A 17,206-nucleotide genomic window follows, 5' to 3' on the forward strand; every position below is an offset into this window, starting at 1 on the left:
TAAAGATTAACAAGATATATTTACAGCATTTGATACAGACTTCAGTATAATAAAACTTACTTATGTATTTACAAATAGTTTTTGTGGATTGAAGGGATGAAATGTGTCAATTTAATGGGCCTGGTTTTTTTCCCTGCACCAACTCTTTTCAGACATATTTACACTCTAGACCCAAAATTATTATTGTTTTTCAATTTTTTATTCAAAAATACTTTGCGGATTTTTCCAAAACCCAAGACACTTGTTTCGTAAACTACGAAATTTTTCATAAAAAATATCTCTTATGTTTTCTGCCGAACATCAGTTTTTGAAAGCCAAAAAAGTCAGATATTGACAAACAAATTCTGTTCCCAGAGGATTTCCCGTTGAGACACATTCAAAACTATTTCATAAATATTTCATAAACTATCGGCTTTATAAAAAAAACTTCATAAATTCAGAAATCCTCTATAAAAATTATTTCAGTACATTTTCCCTTAAACATCAATTCTCAAAAATAAGAAAAATCAGATATTCACAAAAAGATTTCGTTCCCAGACAATTATTCACTGAGATACATCCAAAAATACTTTGTACCTAAAAAAACTGAAGAGATATGTTTCATAAATTATGAAATTCTCTACAAAAAATATTTTTAGACATTTGTCTTCAAACATCAGTTCTCTACGAATGAAAAAAATCAGATATTCAGACAAAATTTTCGTTCGCAGGCAATCTCCAAACCCGAGAAACCAGCATTTCACCTCCCGAATCCATTGTTTTCCATCAAAACTTGAACATTCACTGTTTACCCGTAATGCCTCCCCTCTCCCCTATCGTCGTCACCTGGTAGCACGTCCTTTCAACTAGGTAACATTCCAACTACGACATTTTAACTGATTTCATTTAAATTATTGCATTTTCAACAATGAGCAAAAAATTTTCAATTTTTATTTTTTTGCGTCTCAATAATTGCGTTAGAAAAGCGTTATTAACTATCATATCAAGTCCCATTGATAACTGCGTCATTGTTTCCAATCATGGCGGTAGTCAATCGCAATGTAATTGGCTGAAGCATTGAAAAATTCTAATGTTCACCATTTGAATGTCTATTAATGGAATTTAGTAATTTTCGTATCATTGAATTCCCGATTTTCCCTTCGATATGTCTGAAATTTGTGAACAACGTGCTGACGGCACCCTGTACTTGGCTAACAGAACTTGGCGCAGTGGCCCTGAGGATACAAAATTAATAAATTAATAAATTAATAAATTAATTCAAGTTTTAGAAGTTAAAAAATCGTAGTTAAAATGCTATTAGTTGAAATATTCTTATAAAAGTTGTAAAGACATGAATTCAATCAGCCAATTGCCCTCAATTCACGTGGCCAGCAGGTGTGATACGTTCAACAGCCTCATTAACACTTCGGCTCAAATCAATCTGTTTCCTCCTCCTCCTGAGCTCGACGAAGCCCTGAGTCAGGCCCTGTCCCACCTTGATGGGCTGCCCAGCCTCCACCGAAAACTGAAAGTCCTCTGGTGCCTCGAAGAGCAAAACCACAGTGGAGCCCATCCTGAACTCTCCGAACAGCTCTCCCTTCTTGACATTCACACAATCGAGACTGGCGTCCTCCCAGGCCTTCCCTTTGGGCCACTTTCGTTTATTCGTTGCTAGTGTCTTATCACAGTATACCTTTATCGACCCCACGTTGGTGGCACCCACTGCTGCATACGCCATGAAACCACCAGACCATTCTCCAAGGTAAACCACACGTTCATTTAGGGAAAATAAATCTGGCAGCCAACTCGCTATTTTTGGATTGACACTGAGTAATTTTCCTGGAGAAGAAAATCAGGTCGTTATTGGAGATGAGGTGAGGATTAGTCGAAGAAACTGTTAATGGACTGATTTTTTATATTAATTGATGAATTCTTTAAATAGTGGATTTTCTTAATAATTAAGGATCCATCAATATTGATTCATAATTCAGAAAATAATCCAGTGATTAATACTCAATAATTGGAAATAAGTGGATAAATTGCTGGTTAATTCACTAATTGATAATTAATCATCAATTTTTTCGAGATAATTTAAACATTAGATTTTTTTAATAATTAATGATCCACTAAAAGTAATTCATAATTCAGAAAGTAATCTAGTAATTAATAATCAATAATTGGAAATTAATCAATAAATTGCTGATTAATTCACAAATTGATAGTTCATCATCATTTTCTTGATAATTAATCACTTTCTACATAAATTAATGCAATAGATTCCATTGAGTCACAAATATCATAAAAACTGGAGTAAAATTGTCATTTGACTTGCGAATAATTTTTAGTTCTGGGGAATTTGAGATTGGCAATGTGTGAAATAAAGCTGCAAACCTTGGAAATGTCTCCTCAGATCGATCCTCCAATCTGTGGCACTGTGAAACCGATGATAATCTCCAGGTGCTAGGTACACAGTCAGTTGGTAGAGTTTGTTTTCAGGGTTTTTCAAAAGAGACTTGACGTAATTATCGTTATCCTCTTTTGTACAGTGGATTTTCTCTCCCAGTTTGGGTGACCTCGAGTCACCCAGGAAATGCCTGAGGTCGTACGTCATGCCCTTGACCTGCTCCACACGACAGGAAGTGACGGGGCCGATGTGGAGGACTCTTCCATCTGAGGGAGAGACCTATACTTCATTTATTTAGGAATTACTCGGATTGATTTCGTTGAAATTTACAAAATTATGGAGCAAGAAAAGGGAAGTGAACAGCGAAATGATTTTTCATATCTTTTTCAAATTGAATTATTTCAATAATGAGTGGTTTTAGGGGAAAATGTCAAAAGGAATTTTTTGTAGAGAAATTCTTCACCTATATAAAAGGTTCTAACACATTTGTTCCTAGAATCATTCGTTATCGAGATAAGTGCAGAAATGAAACAAGCTGGCTTCGAGCTTATCCGTCAAAAAGCATGTGACCGTTACTTTTTGCGTCATTAGTCTCTTTCTTTATATCTCGGGAACTACTGGACCGATCGGGCTGAAACAGCGCGCCAAAGTTGAGCTCAATCATAGCTACGATGAGCCAAAATTTCAGATTTTTATCTATAAATTTCCGTGTATTTATGTTGATTTTTCCACAAATTAATTATCAAAAGCTCAAGTTGTCTGAAAACATAATTTCTTCACGGTTCATAACATTCTAGACCATTTGCAATCAAAATTAGAAAATCGAAAAATGGGTCAAAAACAAGGCATCCATTCGGAAGCAAAAAGGGTTTATTTATGAGGAAGAAAGATTAGATTTGTGAATTAATTCGAGTATTAATTTCGAGACTAGTGTCATTCAGAATTGAATAAAAAATTGATGATCCACTCACAATGTCAGTGTTCTGAGCAATGGGTCTTGCATCATCCTTCAACGATCTCACGAAGAAATCGACGAGACTGGGGAACGAGGCAAGGTCAGAGTCAATTTCCTGGAGATCAGCGTGGAAAGTCTTTGCGTAAAGATTGAAGACAAATGGTCTGAAGTCTTTTGGGAGTTCCACACTGGCGAACCAGCCGAAAACACGGCTGGTGATCCTCAGTGGGAGGCAGCAGTAGCATTCCACCTGCGAAAACAACATCAATTGTTATTCGACCGAATGATTCCAGAGAATCCACAGTTTTTCGTTGACAGATGAATTAAATTCATCATAAATCGTCCTATTCAACCAGAACCTCCTCAATTTCTTCAACTTCATTTTCAAATACATCTTTCACAACTCCTCATCTAATTATAATTATTTCTATTTGATTTATCATGGTTTCGAGTCTAAGACACGTGAACCAAAAAAAAACAGAAACCCATAATAAAATTATCGAAAAACTCATATCATCAAGTCACTTATTGGTCCCTAAACCACATCCCTGAACTAATAAGTTCCAGAGATCTAACATGACTTATTATTCATTGATGATATCCTATTCAACGAGAACATCCTCAATTTCAACTTCATTTTCAGCTACATCTTTCATAACTCCTTCTCATCTAATTATAATTATTTTCATTTCATTTATTATGTCTTCGAGTCTGAGACATATGAACCAAAAAAAAAAACAGAAATCTCTACTAAAATTATCGAAAAACTCATATCCAGTCACTCATTTGTCCCTAAACCACATCCCTAAATTAACAAGTTCCAGAGACCTAAAATAACTCATTATTCATTCAAAATCCTCAACTTCTTCCCCAATCGTCCTCTGTCTTCAGCTACATCTTTCACAACTCCATCTCATCTAATGACAATCCTCTCACAATTCCATTCCTCCAACACCCATCAACCAAAAAAAAACCAAACCCCCAATAAAATGATGGAAAAACTCATACCATCAAGTCACTTATGGGTCCCTGAACGACATCCCCATCAACAGCATAGGGATACCTCCTCAAGTGTCTCCACTGTAGCACAGCAATCAGCGAGACCCCAACTCCAATGGGCAGGCTCACTCTCCATTTCCTAGTTAAACCCCACAGTCCCCCGAACTTATTCTCGGGATTGGCAGTCGTAGCACATCTCTTGATGACAACCACCTCCTGGCACTTCCTCGGAGCCTCCCACGACCAGCACTTCGTGCCTCTGCCGGCACAATTACCCCCCGTGTGAAAAAATCCACGAGAAAAACCAGTGCATACTCACCGCACGTGTCGATTCCCCCGGAGAATCCTGAAAATGGACATTTTCAACGGTCAATCCAATTTGCCTGATTGGATCAACTGATGGCTCGGATTTTTGGGGTTATGTCGGGTGTTTTTCTGCTATGTTTTGCTCTGTTGTTCTCGTTCCGCTGCTCCGTCGATATCCCCACATCTGACGATCGAAACACGATGAAGCCCTTGGTGCCACGACTCAAGGACTATTCCCGGTCGTTATTGGGGGCACGTGAAGCTTCGCACGTGCTACAGTGCATGCACGCATTAACGAATTTATCGAGCACATTTCGGACTTTCGGAGCGACTGAGCCGCTGCGCATTTCCCTGCGCATGTCGGGGGGATTTTGCAAGAGGAAGTGGAACAAAAATATTGAGTTCGGGGCAATAACCGGATTTTCGGCGTTTTATGATATTTTGGGGAAATTTTTACGAAATTGGAAGACAATAGGGGAGAGTGGGCAAAATGAAACAGTAAAAAAACGACTGTTTGACGCAATTCAAGCAAAAAATTTTTTTTTATTAAATATATTTTTTGTTAACTTTTCAATAGAATGGAAAATTCAGTAGCGAAGCGGTAAACCGGGTCAAGTCGATTTTGGCTATTGATCAGTTTTTGACGAATATCTTGGAATCTAAAAGAGATAGACAAATTTTTGTCACGATCTTTTTTGTAGAGTCAATTGAGGGTTATAAAAAAGGTTGTGAGAAAAATTTCGCTATCTCTCTTAGATTCCGAGATATTCAGCAAAAATTGGCTAAAAGTCAAAATTGACTTGACCCGGTTTACCGTTTCGCTACTGAATTATTGAGAAATTTTGATGGGCGAAGATTTTGTCAGTAGAGACCCTCTGGTTCTCCCCCTGGGTCTTGCTCCGAACTGCGGATTTTGCTGTTTCATTTGCTTTTCAATTGATCCATTGACAAAATCTTCGCCCGTCAAAACTTCCAAATAATTTTCCATTATAATGAATCTGTACAGGATTTTCCATGAAAAATAGAAAAACGGCAATATCTCCAAACTGTGTATTAAAGACACACTATATATGAACCATATACTCGGATTGGCCCATATAGAGACCATCGAGACGAGTATTTTGAAAAAAAAAATTTTAATCGGTGCAGTAGTTTTTGAGATATTGAGGAAAAACGAAATTTAAACAATTTGTTATATCTCAGGAACTACTGGACCGATTGAACCGAAACAGCGCGCCAAAGTTGAGCTCAATAACAACTATAATGAGCCAAAATTTCAGATTTTTATCTACAAATTTCCCTGCATTTATGTTGAGTTTTCTAAAAATTAATAAGAAACATGCATAAGACATGACTAATCATTTCTTCACGTTTCATAACATTCTAGACCACTAGCGATCAAAATTAGAAAATGGAAAAATCGGTCAAAAAAGTAGAGCTGCAATAGAATTAGCCATGACGTCACTCTGCAGACCTTGTCCTCTTCAACCGCCCATAAACCCCCGATTATTCATAACTCCTAAAAATAAAAAAATACGTATTCAACCTTTTCCCCAATCTCCCCCCATCGCTCATCGCTCCGCTCATTAAAAAAAAACAGCAATTGAATTCTTCAACTCCATCAACCCCCCTCCGACCAACAGGCGCTCAACAGACACCGAGGCGGCAGCGTCGGCCTCGAACTTCCTTCGATCGTCTCCAACGCTCCACAACAGGTGGCTCCACATCCCAGGCAGGTGAATCAGTCGTGCATCCGACACGAGCGCGTTCTGTCCTGTTCTCCCATTGTCTCGAGTTCCCACGGCTCCTTTATCCCGAAAAAAAAATCCCCCACAACTGCATAACAACTCCAATCAGCATCCACCCCTTGTGCACAACCCCCAGCCCCTCGGCGAGTGAATAAAAAACCAGCAAGTGCGAATAAATTAGAGGAATCGGGAATTCAAGAGGAATCAATTTCCGGAAAAAAAATTTCCTGCACTTTCTCGATCCCCTGGGGTGAGTTCGGGATGCTGCTGCGCATGGAACAGAACAGCTGTTCCTTCGGTCGTGATACATAAGTGGGGGAGGGGGGATGGTGTCAGTGGTTTCAACAAGTTGAAGGAAAAAAATTGAGATCCATTGGAGTTGAAGAAAAAATAATCGAGGATTGATTCAATTAGATGTTGAATTGAATTGGTTGAGGGATTGATTCGGTTTTTGTGTCGATTCGGAGTGAAAAATAGTAAAGATAGGGGCAGGGGAAATTTTTATTGAGGAAAGAGGACAATCAGTGGCTTCAACAAGTTGAAGGAAAAAATTAAGTTCAATTGGAGTTGAAGAAAAAATCATCGAGTATTGATTCAATTAGATGTTGAATTGAATTGGTTGAGGGATTGGGTTTTTGTGTCGATTCGGAGTGAAAAATAGTAAAGATAAGGGCAGGGGAAATTTTTATTGATGAAAAAGGACAATCAGTGGCTTCAACAAGTTGAAGGAAAAAAATTAATCTCAATTGGAGTTGAAGAAAGAATAATCGAGTATTGATTCAATCAAATGTTGAATTGAATTGGTTGAGGAATTGATTCGGTTTTTGTGTTGATTTGGAGTGAAAAATAGTAAAAATAAGGGCAGGGGAAATTTTTATTGATGAAAAAGGACAATCAGTGGCTTCAACAAGTTGAAGGAAAAAAATTAAGATCCATTGGAGTTGAAGAAAAAATAATCGAGGATTGATTGAATTAGATGTTGAATTGAATTGGTTGAGGGATTGATTCGGTTTTTGTGTTGATTCTGAGTGAAAAATAGTAAAAATAGGGGCAGGGGAAATTTTTATTGATGAAAAAGGACAATCAGTGGCTTCAACAAGTTGAAGAAAAAAATTAAGATCAATTGGAGTTGAAGAAAAAATCATCGAGTATTGATTCAATTAGATGTTGGATTGAATTGGTTGAGGGATTGATTCGGTTTTTGTGTTGATTCTGAGTGAAAAATAGTAAAAATAGGGGCAGGGGATATTTTTATTGATGAAAGAGGGCAATTGTGGGACAATGCCGCCTTCATCTCACTCCAACTGGACGAAACCCCTGCTCAAGGGCGGACAAATGATGCAGATGCAGGTGAAACGTGCGACTGGAAATGTGAGGCAGAATGTTCAGGAACTGGACAGGAGGATCAAGGTGGTGCTCGTGGGTGACGGAGCTGTTGGGAAAACCAGTCTCGTTGTCTCGTACTCGACGAATGGATTTCCTGGGGAGTATGTGCCCACTGCGTTTGATAATTACAATGGTATGTTGGGATTTTGCAGTTTTTTTTTGTTCAATGGGTGGGGAGATGCTACGCTGGGAGACTTCATGGGCAGTCGGCCGGAGAGGGTACAGTCCGGGGGGAAATTCAGGGTTTAGGGGATTGGGAAAGTTTTTGTGGGGGTTTGGGAAGTCCGGGGGTTGGGACAGGGGGAGAAGAGCTTTCTGGGGGAATTTTTGCAGCTGCGGGAGGGACTCTGGATATGTTCTTAAAGCAAGTTTTGGTTTTTGTTGGATTTAGAATTTTTATGACTGGGTAATTGTTAAATTATTTCGATAGGGAGTGATTTTGGGAGGAAATGGTATGTATAGTTTTTGTAGAGAATTTTGTCCGCTGTAAAAAAGGTCTTACGACTTTTTTTCGTAGAACTGCTCGTTTTTGAGATAATTGCAAAAAACGAGAATGAGGATTTTCGTTTTTTGGACGCTGTGAGACTAATTGTTCTGTTGGGTGTTGTCAATTGTTTAATTATCTCGATAGAGAGTGGTTTTAGGAAAAAATATCACGAGCAATTTTTATAGAGAATTTCCTGAGCTACAAAAAAGATTTTATGACATTTTTTCCTAGAACTATTAATTTCTGAAATAAATAAGACCAAAATGAATGAGAAATTTTGGGTTTTGAGCTTTGTCTGGCGAATTGATCTGTTACGTCTTTTCAATTGTTCAATTATTTCTCTAGAGACTCGTTTTAGGAAAAAATGTCACAAATCATTTTCGTAGAAAATTTCCTGAGCCATAAAAAACATCTATTGACATTTCTTCCCAGAACCACTCAGTTCCGAGATAATTACGAGATTAACACGAATAGAAAATCCTGTTCTTCAGGTTTTCGTAACAAAACGATTTGTCTTATCAATTCCTGAATTATCTCAATAAGAACTAGTTTCCTCGGAGAGTCTTAAATAACATTTCCACAGAGAATGCAACATCAGAATTGATAAATTCCGAACAAGAGATAGCCATATTCATAAATTATAATTACTGGTAAAAATTAACTGTCAATTAGTTAATATCACTTTTAAATATTAATTATTGAAGTAATCATCAGTTTAAATATTCAAATCTGGAATTATTCATTAATCAGTAATTGATTTAAGAAGATTGACGATTATTTGAATAATCGGAAATCCCTTATAAGAAATTTAGTATTATCTACTTAATAGAAAATTCATAGTTCCATATTTTTGAATATTTAATTCGTCTTCAATTGGAAATTTCGTGAAATTATATCTTATTTGATTTAATCAATTGATTAACAAATAATGTCTAATTTGATTCAAACAGTTATTGTTGTCTCCATGAACAACAAGCATACGAGAATGGAAAAAATCAATAACTTATGAGAATGCAGTAAATTAACTGATTAAGATTTTTTTCCGGAACTCCATAAAGTATTGTTATTGTCTTGGGATATACCTTACCGACCAACAATTCCATTCCAAAATGTAAAAAAGGATTTTTTGCAGAGAATTTTCTCTTCTGCAAAGGAAATCTCCTGAAATTTCCTCCTAAAACCACTCGTTGCCGAGATAATTTCGCAGCTGCAAGACAAAAACATTCAATTTTTTACAATTTCTCGCATCTTGAGGGAACGCATTACGAACTTTATTTTCTTCTCTCCCCCCCGGGCATAATTAATAGCTCCCGATATTGTTTATCTGTTTACCGAATGACTGGCACAGCGTCTCATTGTGAGTCATCGTGGCTCATGGTTCTTTGAAGTGGGGTGGAGATTACAGAAACTAGAGGATACTGTTTTCTGGGGTGACTGTACTCACCCAAGGTAGACAGACAGGGCAACAGGTGAGAGTATACCGCCACTGGCTACGGCTTGTATGGCTTGCGAAGAAAGAGAGGAGGATGCCACTCGTACACACTAATTCACGAAAGAGGGATTGGATTACTTTGCTCAAAAAATCTGGGGGGATAGAAAATTCCGGGTATCTAGTAGACCGGTTGCGGCTTGGGTTTCGGTTTCAGAAGGGATTTAGATCATTACAACGAAAAAAACAAGACTTTTATGAAAGGAAAATGAAGAAAAAGGAATATTAAAACGTCTAGGTGAATTTATTCAGGAGGACAAAAAGGATGTTTGATTTCAGAACCGGTTTTTGGTGGATATCTCGGAATCTAGAGGAAATAGCGAAATTTTTGTCTGAACGTTTTTTGTAGCTGATGAAATGTGCTATAAAGAAGTTTCTATAAGAATTTTGATATCTGCTCTAGTTTTCGAGATATTTACAAAAAACTAATCTCCAATTTTTGTTCACATTAAAAAATCGCTTTTTTGTGGAAACGAATGAAATAGTTATTTTATTCATCGATCACCTATCATCAATATTTCAATTATTGACTTGAAGAAAAATGAAGTATTTATGAGGTGAAAATGAGGAAACAGGATCTTTAAAACGTCTGAATAAATTTATTTAGAAAAAAACAGGAAATTTGATTTCACATTCAGTTTCTGCAGGATATCTCGGAATCTAAAGGGGATGGCGAAATGTTTGTCTGAACCTTTTTTGTCGCTTATGAAATTCTCTACAAAAAAGTTCCTCGCAAGAATTACGCTATCTCCCATAGATCTCGAGATATCTCAAAAAAAAGTCTTCAACTATCATTCAGCTAAAAAAAACGCTTTTCTCGTGGAAACGAATGAAATAATCATCGTTTTATCGATCGATTACGTACGACCCATATTCCAATTATTGGTGAGCCCACGCGAATGTCACAGAATTGTAAATGTTGTGCAATGCCAGAGGTGCACATGAGCGACTCGGTTGAACTATTATTAAAGATTTCCATCATCTTTACATAAGATGTCATTTAAAAGCTATTGTTGAAGTTTATGTCTTCACTTATGGGATCATTGATACCTATTTTCAGTGGTGGTTAATGTTGATGGACTGCCGCTAAATGTCCAACTGTGTGACACAGCGGGACAGGATGACTTTGATCCATTGAGATCGCTGTGCTATCCCGAGACAGATGTCTTCCTCGTTTGCTACAGCGTCGTGTGCCCATCGAGTTATCATAGTGTCAGCTCTCGGTGGGTGGACGAGGTCAGAAAGTACTGTCCTCATGCGCCGATCATCATTGTGAGTGGAAAAACATTTTTTTTCATTACTAGCTCGCTCCGCTCGCCAACCCCCATATGACCCCCATTATTCTTATTCTGGCCCTTGTGACCCTCGATCTGGCCCTCATTATACCCCTCCTAAACCTTATTCTGGGGCCCTCATGGCCATTAATCTGACCCTCGTGGCCCTTAATCTGACCTTCATGACCCTTATTCAGATCCTCTTGATCATATTCTGACCCTCGTGACCCCTATTCTGACAATTGTGATCCTTATTCTGACCCTCATGACCCTGATTCTGAACCTCGGACTCTTATGACCCATATTCTGACCCTCATGAGCATTATTTTGGGTGTCGTGACCATTAATCTCACCCCTGTGACCCTTAATCTGACCCTCATGACCCTTATTCTGACCTTTATGACCATTATTTTGACCCTCGTAACCCTTAATTATGGAGTCTCAATTCCAAGTACCAAATTTTTATCAGAAGTCAATTTGGATTTTTATAACATAGAGAGATGAATTTTTCGAAATTTGTTTATTAGTTGATGAAAATAGGAAAATGTCACAGGAAGTCCATTTCTAGGCGATAGTTAATAAATAAATAATGAAAATGAGTTCAATCGACATCTAGTCAGAATTGAAAATACTACTAATAATTTGATTGATTCGATTTCGTGAGAAGAATAATTCAATTCTCTCATAAATTCGTTAAGATTGATTTTATCGACAATTGAATAATTGAAAACAAGTAGGGAATTTTGTAAATTATTACTGATTGACTTGAATAATTCATCTTAATTAATTGGAATGGAAACACGATTGAATAAAATTTGTTTATTACTGAAAAAAATAAATGAATGAATGAATAACGATAATTACTTCAATCTCCCAAAATCTCATATGACATTTTTGTAAATATCTCCGGAACCATCACCTCCAGCAAAAAATACCTTTCAATCTTTTTTGTAGCTCACAAAATTCTCCGTGAAAAAGTTATTCTCGCATTTCCTTCTAGATCGACCCCTCACCGAGCTATCGCCAATCTGAACAAAAACAAAGAGACTGATAACACAAAAATTTTAATTTTCAGGTGGGTACAAAGAGCGATCTCCGCTCGGACGTTCGCCTCATGCTGCAATTAGCTAGGTACGGTCAATCACCGATAACAACCGCTCAGGGTCACCAGTTGGCCCAAAGGTTAGGGGCAGTGAGTTATGTTGAGACATCAGCATTGACTCAACACGATCTCAAAGAGGCCTTCGATCAGGCGATAGTCAGTGCACTCAGCACAAGGCGTGGTGGTGCAAATTTGCTGTCACGTCGTAGAAAACCACCTCCACTCTGGCGAAGATGGTTGTGCTGTTGGGAAAGACCGCCCTCGTCAGCCCCATAAAAAACATTCCCCAAAAAATTCGAATCATCACAAAATGAAATCACTGCAATCGTTTTTGTTCCCCCTCGAGTCTTCTTCATCGTGAATTGAGGGTGTCATTCAATCTGGGAGTGAGTGTCCCTCGAGAATTGTTTTTTTGGCTCATTCTAATCGTGACGATGACGAGAGAAATACGTTTATTTATGTTAGGCTGAGTCGACGAATAACTGCGAATATAGATTTGACGTGGGCGAGCAGACAATATTATAATCAACTCACTTGATGTCTTGCCAAGTTAGCGTTATTAGACGTTATTCGATGCTCTGGAGAGACTGTCCATCTGGTAAGGACTCTGAATCAAAAGGTGATCGGTTTTTTGGGGATTTTATGCATTTGTAATTGGAATTATTCGTTAATTAACACTTGAAATGCGGTGGGAAAAAGTGAACTCCATAAATTGGGAATTATCTCGATAATGGGTGGTTTTAGGAGGAAATATCATATAAGCTTCTTTGTAGCTGATGAAATGCTCTAGAAAAAGTGCTCTATAACTTTTCGTCCTAGACCCACCCCTTAACAAGATAATTAAGCAATTCTAATTAGGATTTATTCATTTATCTACAGGTAAAACGTGATGAAAAAAATGCAGTTACTTAATTGGAAATTATCTCGGTATCTAGTGGTTTGAGGAGGAAAGGTCATAAGAGCTTCTTTGTAGCTGATGAAATTTTCTACGAAAAGTGTTCTACGACATTTCGTCCTAAATCCACTCCTTAACGAGGTAATGAAATAATTAATTCTTCCTTCGCGTTTGATCACTTGAAAAAATTATTTCCATGATCTCATTTCAATCAAAAGTAAAATTAAAATAATAATAAAAGTGGGTGGAAACCTTCGAATTTCTACAAGTTGTGTCGACGATAATTTCCAATACCGTAGAGATAAGATTTCGTATCGCTGATTACGAACTATGAAGAAATGACAAACAATGCATTGAATTCAAAACGAGGGATATTGAATTGTGTTAGAGGACCATGAACAACTAGATTATGAAACCAATTGCCTAATTTTAAAATGTAATAGTTATTTATTGGAACTATAGCTTCCTATTATGGTATTTTTATTCGCCACTCGCTGGTTGTGATCATTCTTTAATCGACATTTTCGTAGTCACGGTTGAATTCATCGCTTAGAATATAATTCGCCTTTCGTATGAGGATTAAAAAGTAAATTATTGGCACTCGGTTGTGATTTTTTTTTGTTTACAAAACGATTTTTTATAAACATCGGCTCAATTTTTTATTATCTATTTTACTAATTTATACTAATGGATTTAGAGGGGGGAAGTGTATGTATTGATTTAGGTCGTAACACTGCTGACATTTATTTTCATATCATGAACATCACGAATATGGATATGTTATTCTTGAAAGATATTCGAAAGTCGATATTTCTGGGATTTTTTGATTGGAAAGAGGAAAATTCTAGTTGAAAAACGGATTTAAATAAATATTTATGATTTTCCATTAGGTTTTTGTTTAAAGTTCATGACAAAATGTACAAAAATCAATTGAGAAACTTTGAATAACCGATTTTTTAAAGTATTGTTGTCACATTTTTATCAAAAACTCCCAAAAATGTCTGTCTGGGTATCCTCATTTATCTCTAATCATTGACATAACTGTTTGTAATTATTTATAAGTGCGTAATGAGAAAAATTAATGATTAACGATGAGTGATGGAGGAAACTAATTCGTGATGAATTATTGATTTTGTACATTTCGAAATATCCTCGGCACTTTTGTTCTCAATTCTGTACATAAATATCGTCATTTGCAATACTCTGAGGTAGTTTGTATTCATTCATTCGAGTGATCGATGACCAGCGGATGATTAATTTAATGTAAGGAATTTTAGACTGACGATAATGTTGTAATGATTAATTCATAGTATTATAGACGCTTACTCGGAGTAATTAAATCAACGGTATTTTTTTAAGAAAATTAAATGTGTTCATTATTTTCCTTTCACCATTAGAAAGTTAACTGATGATTGAAAAGAATGACGGGAGAATTAAAATGAGAATTAAAAGGTTTTAATTAAATCTCAATTTAATTATTTTAATCAGTAATTGAATTATTAATTAAAATGGTAGAAAAGTCGTTCAGTTTCATTGAATTAAAAATTATGATTAAAATTACGTACTTTCCAATAATTTAATTGAAATGCTTAAAATGAACGAGACGAGAATTAAAATGCGAAATAAAAGATGCAAATTAAATGTCAATTCAATTATTTGAATCAACAACTGAATTACTAATTAAAATTTTTTTAATTGTTCAATGTCAAAAAATTAAAAGGCAAAACAAAAATTACGTTTTTTAACTAATGTTTTCGAGATAACATTTCATTTGTAAATGGAATCATTCAAAATATTCACGAAATGACCTGTCGACAGCACAGATGTCTTCGTTATCCCTCGAAAGCCCGAACATGTTGAATTCTCCACCTGATGGAGGCACCAGTTAGAACTGGTTGAACTGGTGTTTATAATCGTCAAACAGCTGATGCCTCATAATCACTCATAATTTCCCTGTCAAACCCCCGAGTAATAAATACGACAAATCCCAGACAATTCTCATGAAGACACTGACGATGGATCCATGGGGCTCTGGCCCAGAAGTGCCAGCGAGTGAAGCCTCGACTTCCTTTGAGGATTCATTCGTAACAGCGCAGGCTGATGTCATGAGGTTAGACGACTCTGATCAATACCTCCAGAGACTTTGTAAGTCCTAGATAATCAGCAAGACCTCCACAACATTTTTTAAACTCAAGGAATTCAAGTAGAATTGCGTTGACCTCAAATTGATTTTACGTTTATTTTTTCATAGTTGAAAGGAAATTTATGTAATGAATTTTGAGGCTCGATTAATTGAATCGCTCTCGTAGACTCAAGACTCCGTCAAGTCCAGGGTGGAACCTCGAAGAAGGACCTCGTGAACTCCCTGTCCCAAGTCAAGGAGGACACAATCGCTCGACTAATCACCAGTGGCAGAAGATTAGACCCCGAAGAAGAAGCCATCCTCGGGACTAATCCCTTGTTGAGACACATAACACCGCATCTTCAGGTTGTTTAATCTCATCAACAACACGCAACTCCTCTCCAAGAATCTACACAAACTTTTTTTTTATATTAATCCTCAGCAAACTGAGAATTCCCTAAAAAAACAAATTTAGTTGGCAAGTGGTGTAATTTCGTCTTGGGACATTTTTTAAGGTTCTTGTTGGGAAGAAAATTGAGAGCCGTACAGATAATAATTTTGCATGTTGTGTTTAATGTTGCAAGTTCACTTTTTCTCTGAAAACAATTTTATTCTCTTTTTGAATTTTAATTTTAAATTGAATTTTTTTTCTCGATTCTGTTACAATTTGGAAAAAACTGATAAAAACAAATTTATTACTTTTTTTTCAATTTATCAATTTTTCTTAAATCTCAAGTGAAAATTTCGATATTTTCTCTAAATCGTAAGTTACAATCGAAAAAACTAATCCATTTAACCACAAAAACATCGAAGCAAGCTTTAAAACTCCCTGCATAGCTCATCCTTAAAAAGCTGAACACTTCCTCCCTAAATTAATCAACTAATTACCCCTCATCTCTAAAATTCCAGGCGCTGACAGCGAGCGAACTGGTGCACCTGCTGAAAGCCGACGTCCTCCAATCATCGACAGACGAGCAACAAGAAGGAGAGTCAGCCCCGGATGACCCAATCCCCTCGCCAACGTCCTCCAATTAATTACCTCAAAATTTTTAATTAAAACCGTAATCAAGTCCTCCCTATCCAGCCCTGTAAACGAGAATTGCATTAAACTGTTCTGTCTTGAGAATAACTTCATGAAATCCTGAGGAAATATTCACGGGAAGGATCCTCCACCGATTGAACACATCTCCCCTCCCCTTTTCCCTAGTTACCAGAGACAATAGCGTCTCGTCAAATTTGCGGGGGAGTCGTTTCACGTATGAAACTGGGTTATCCCACCGAGTACATAGGTTTTCCAACATAATATCCACCCTGAGCATATTTAGAGGACTTGATTCTCGACTGGGGCGTGGCTGTTGCTGGGATGTGCATTGAACATATCTCAATTACGAATTCTGTTGAACGAGTTGGGCAAATGTTGTGAAACATTGAGAGGAACGAAATGATGTAATCAAATTAATTAGATGAATAAATGGAGATGGAGATGGATTGATGAGGAGTTATTTATTGATATTATGTCGTATAAACAAGAATATTCGAACTCTAATGGGGCTCAACTCATAAAAATCCGTATAATAAAATAAAAGCGTTGTCCTATTTGAACGAATTTCATGAAACCAGACATTCAAAATCGTGTCTTGATTGGTCAATTTTGCGCAGTAGTTGGTTGGTGGAACCTACCTAAAGAAAATGCCCTCAACACCTTGAGTTACTGACCAAGGGGTGCAAAATAATGAGTGCGAACCGTTTGGGAGATACTTGATATTTATTGATTGACGGCATTACTATTCGTGAAGTATTCATCGATAGCCGAACAGAGAGAAATGAGAGAAATGATTCAACGATCTCAGTTTGCTCATTAGTTCGACTCTTCGGGGATACAACAGAGGATATTGCCATAATATGTGATCAATGTCGTGGGACTCTGCATCGCAGGTGCAGCTTGCGTCGGGGACAATAGACATTCTTTCAAGTGACGCATTCAGGTGATTGTGGTCCGCTCTCGTTCTATTTATTCTAACAATCAGCCCTCTGGGCGAGTTGTTCCTCTGGTACCAGAG

At 37.0% G+C, this 17,206-nt stretch overlaps 3 protein-coding genes across 4 annotated transcripts; 2 read left to right on the plus strand and 1 right to left on the minus strand.

Annotated features, from left to right (window-relative positions):
* Positions 1-4,945, minus strand: LOC107040591 (phosphatidylserine decarboxylase proenzyme, mitochondrial). Its single transcript, XM_015260729.1, has 5 exons — positions 4,657-4,945; positions 4,347-4,596; positions 3,355-3,588; positions 2,371-2,662; positions 1-1,818 (listed from the first exon to the last, which is right to left on the minus strand). Exons 1-5 carry the CDS (start codon positions 4,695-4,697, stop codon positions 1,355-1,357), a joined length of 1,281 nt encoding a protein of 426 aa, XP_015116215.1. The 5' UTR covers positions 4,698-4,945; the 3' UTR covers positions 1-1,354.
* Positions 4,946-6,402: 1,457 nt separating this feature from the next.
* On the plus strand, positions 6,403-14,387 carry LOC107040677 (ras-related C3 botulinum toxin substrate 1). 2 transcript variants are annotated; one of them, XM_015260871.1, is made up of 4 exons: positions 6,403-6,641; positions 7,736-7,910; positions 10,814-11,025; positions 12,103-14,387. In XM_015260871.1, the coding sequence occupies exons 2-4, from the start codon at positions 7,736-7,738 to the stop codon at positions 12,403-12,405; spliced, it is 690 nt and encodes a 229-aa protein (XP_015116357.1). In that variant the 5' UTR covers positions 6,403-6,641; the 3' UTR covers positions 12,406-14,387. The 2 variants fall into 2 exon arrangements, with proteins under 2 accessions (XP_015116357.1, XP_015116356.1); XM_015260870.1 differs by lacking the exon at positions 6,403-6,641 and having other exon boundaries at positions 7,030-7,910.
* A 534-nt stretch (positions 14,388-14,921) lies between these two features.
* On the plus strand, positions 14,922-16,634 carry LOC107040678. Its single transcript, XM_015260872.1, has 3 exons — positions 14,922-15,169; positions 15,334-15,512; positions 16,056-16,634. Exons 1-3 carry the CDS (start codon positions 15,025-15,027, stop codon positions 16,179-16,181), a joined length of 450 nt encoding a protein of 149 aa, XP_015116358.1. The 5' UTR covers positions 14,922-15,024; the 3' UTR covers positions 16,182-16,634.
* Positions 16,635-17,206: the final 572 nt, after the last annotated feature.

This window comes from Diachasma alloeum, unplaced genomic scaffold (genome assembly GCF_001412515.2).
Source record: "Diachasma alloeum isolate Michigan unplaced genomic scaffold, Dall2.0 Dall_scaffold_00339, whole genome shotgun sequence".
Taxonomy (NCBI): Eukaryota; Metazoa; Arthropoda; class Insecta; order Hymenoptera; family Braconidae; genus Diachasma; species Diachasma alloeum.

Excerpts from the sequence above, each read along its gene's own strand:
- LOC107040591 (XM_015260729.1), bottom strand. The coding sequence starts at position 4,697 with ATGTCCATTTTCAGGATTCTCCGGGGGAATCGACACGTGCG. Across the intron at positions 4,597-4,656 it reads CGGGGGAATCGACACGTGCG|AGGCACGAAGTGCTGGTCGT; the intron begins GTGAGTATGCAC and ends TTGTGCCGGCAG. Across the intron at positions 1,819-2,370 it reads TCTGAGGAGACATTTCCAAG|GAAAATTACTCAGTGTCAAT; the intron begins GTTTGCAGCTTT and ends TTTCTTCTCCAG.
- LOC107040677 (XM_015260870.1), top strand. The coding sequence starts at position 7,649 with ATGAAAGAGGGCAATTGTGGGACAATGCCGCCTTCATCTCACTCCAAC. Across the intron at positions 7,911-10,813 it reads TGCGTTTGATAATTACAATG|TGGTGGTTAATGTTGATGGA; the intron begins GTATGTTGGGAT and ends ACCTATTTTCAG. Across the intron at positions 11,026-12,102 it reads CTCATGCGCCGATCATCATT|GTGGGTACAAAGAGCGATCT; the intron begins GTGAGTGGAAAA and ends TTTAATTTTCAG.
- LOC107040678 (XM_015260872.1), top strand. The coding sequence starts at position 15,025 with ATGAAGACACTGACGATGGATCCATGGGGCTCTGGCCCAGAAGTGCCA. Across the intron at positions 15,170-15,333 it reads TCAATACCTCCAGAGACTTT|ACTCAAGACTCCGTCAAGTC; the intron begins GTAAGTCCTAGA and ends TCGCTCTCGTAG. Across the intron at positions 15,513-16,055 it reads ACATAACACCGCATCTTCAG|GCGCTGACAGCGAGCGAACT; the intron begins GTTGTTTAATCT and ends CTAAAATTCCAG.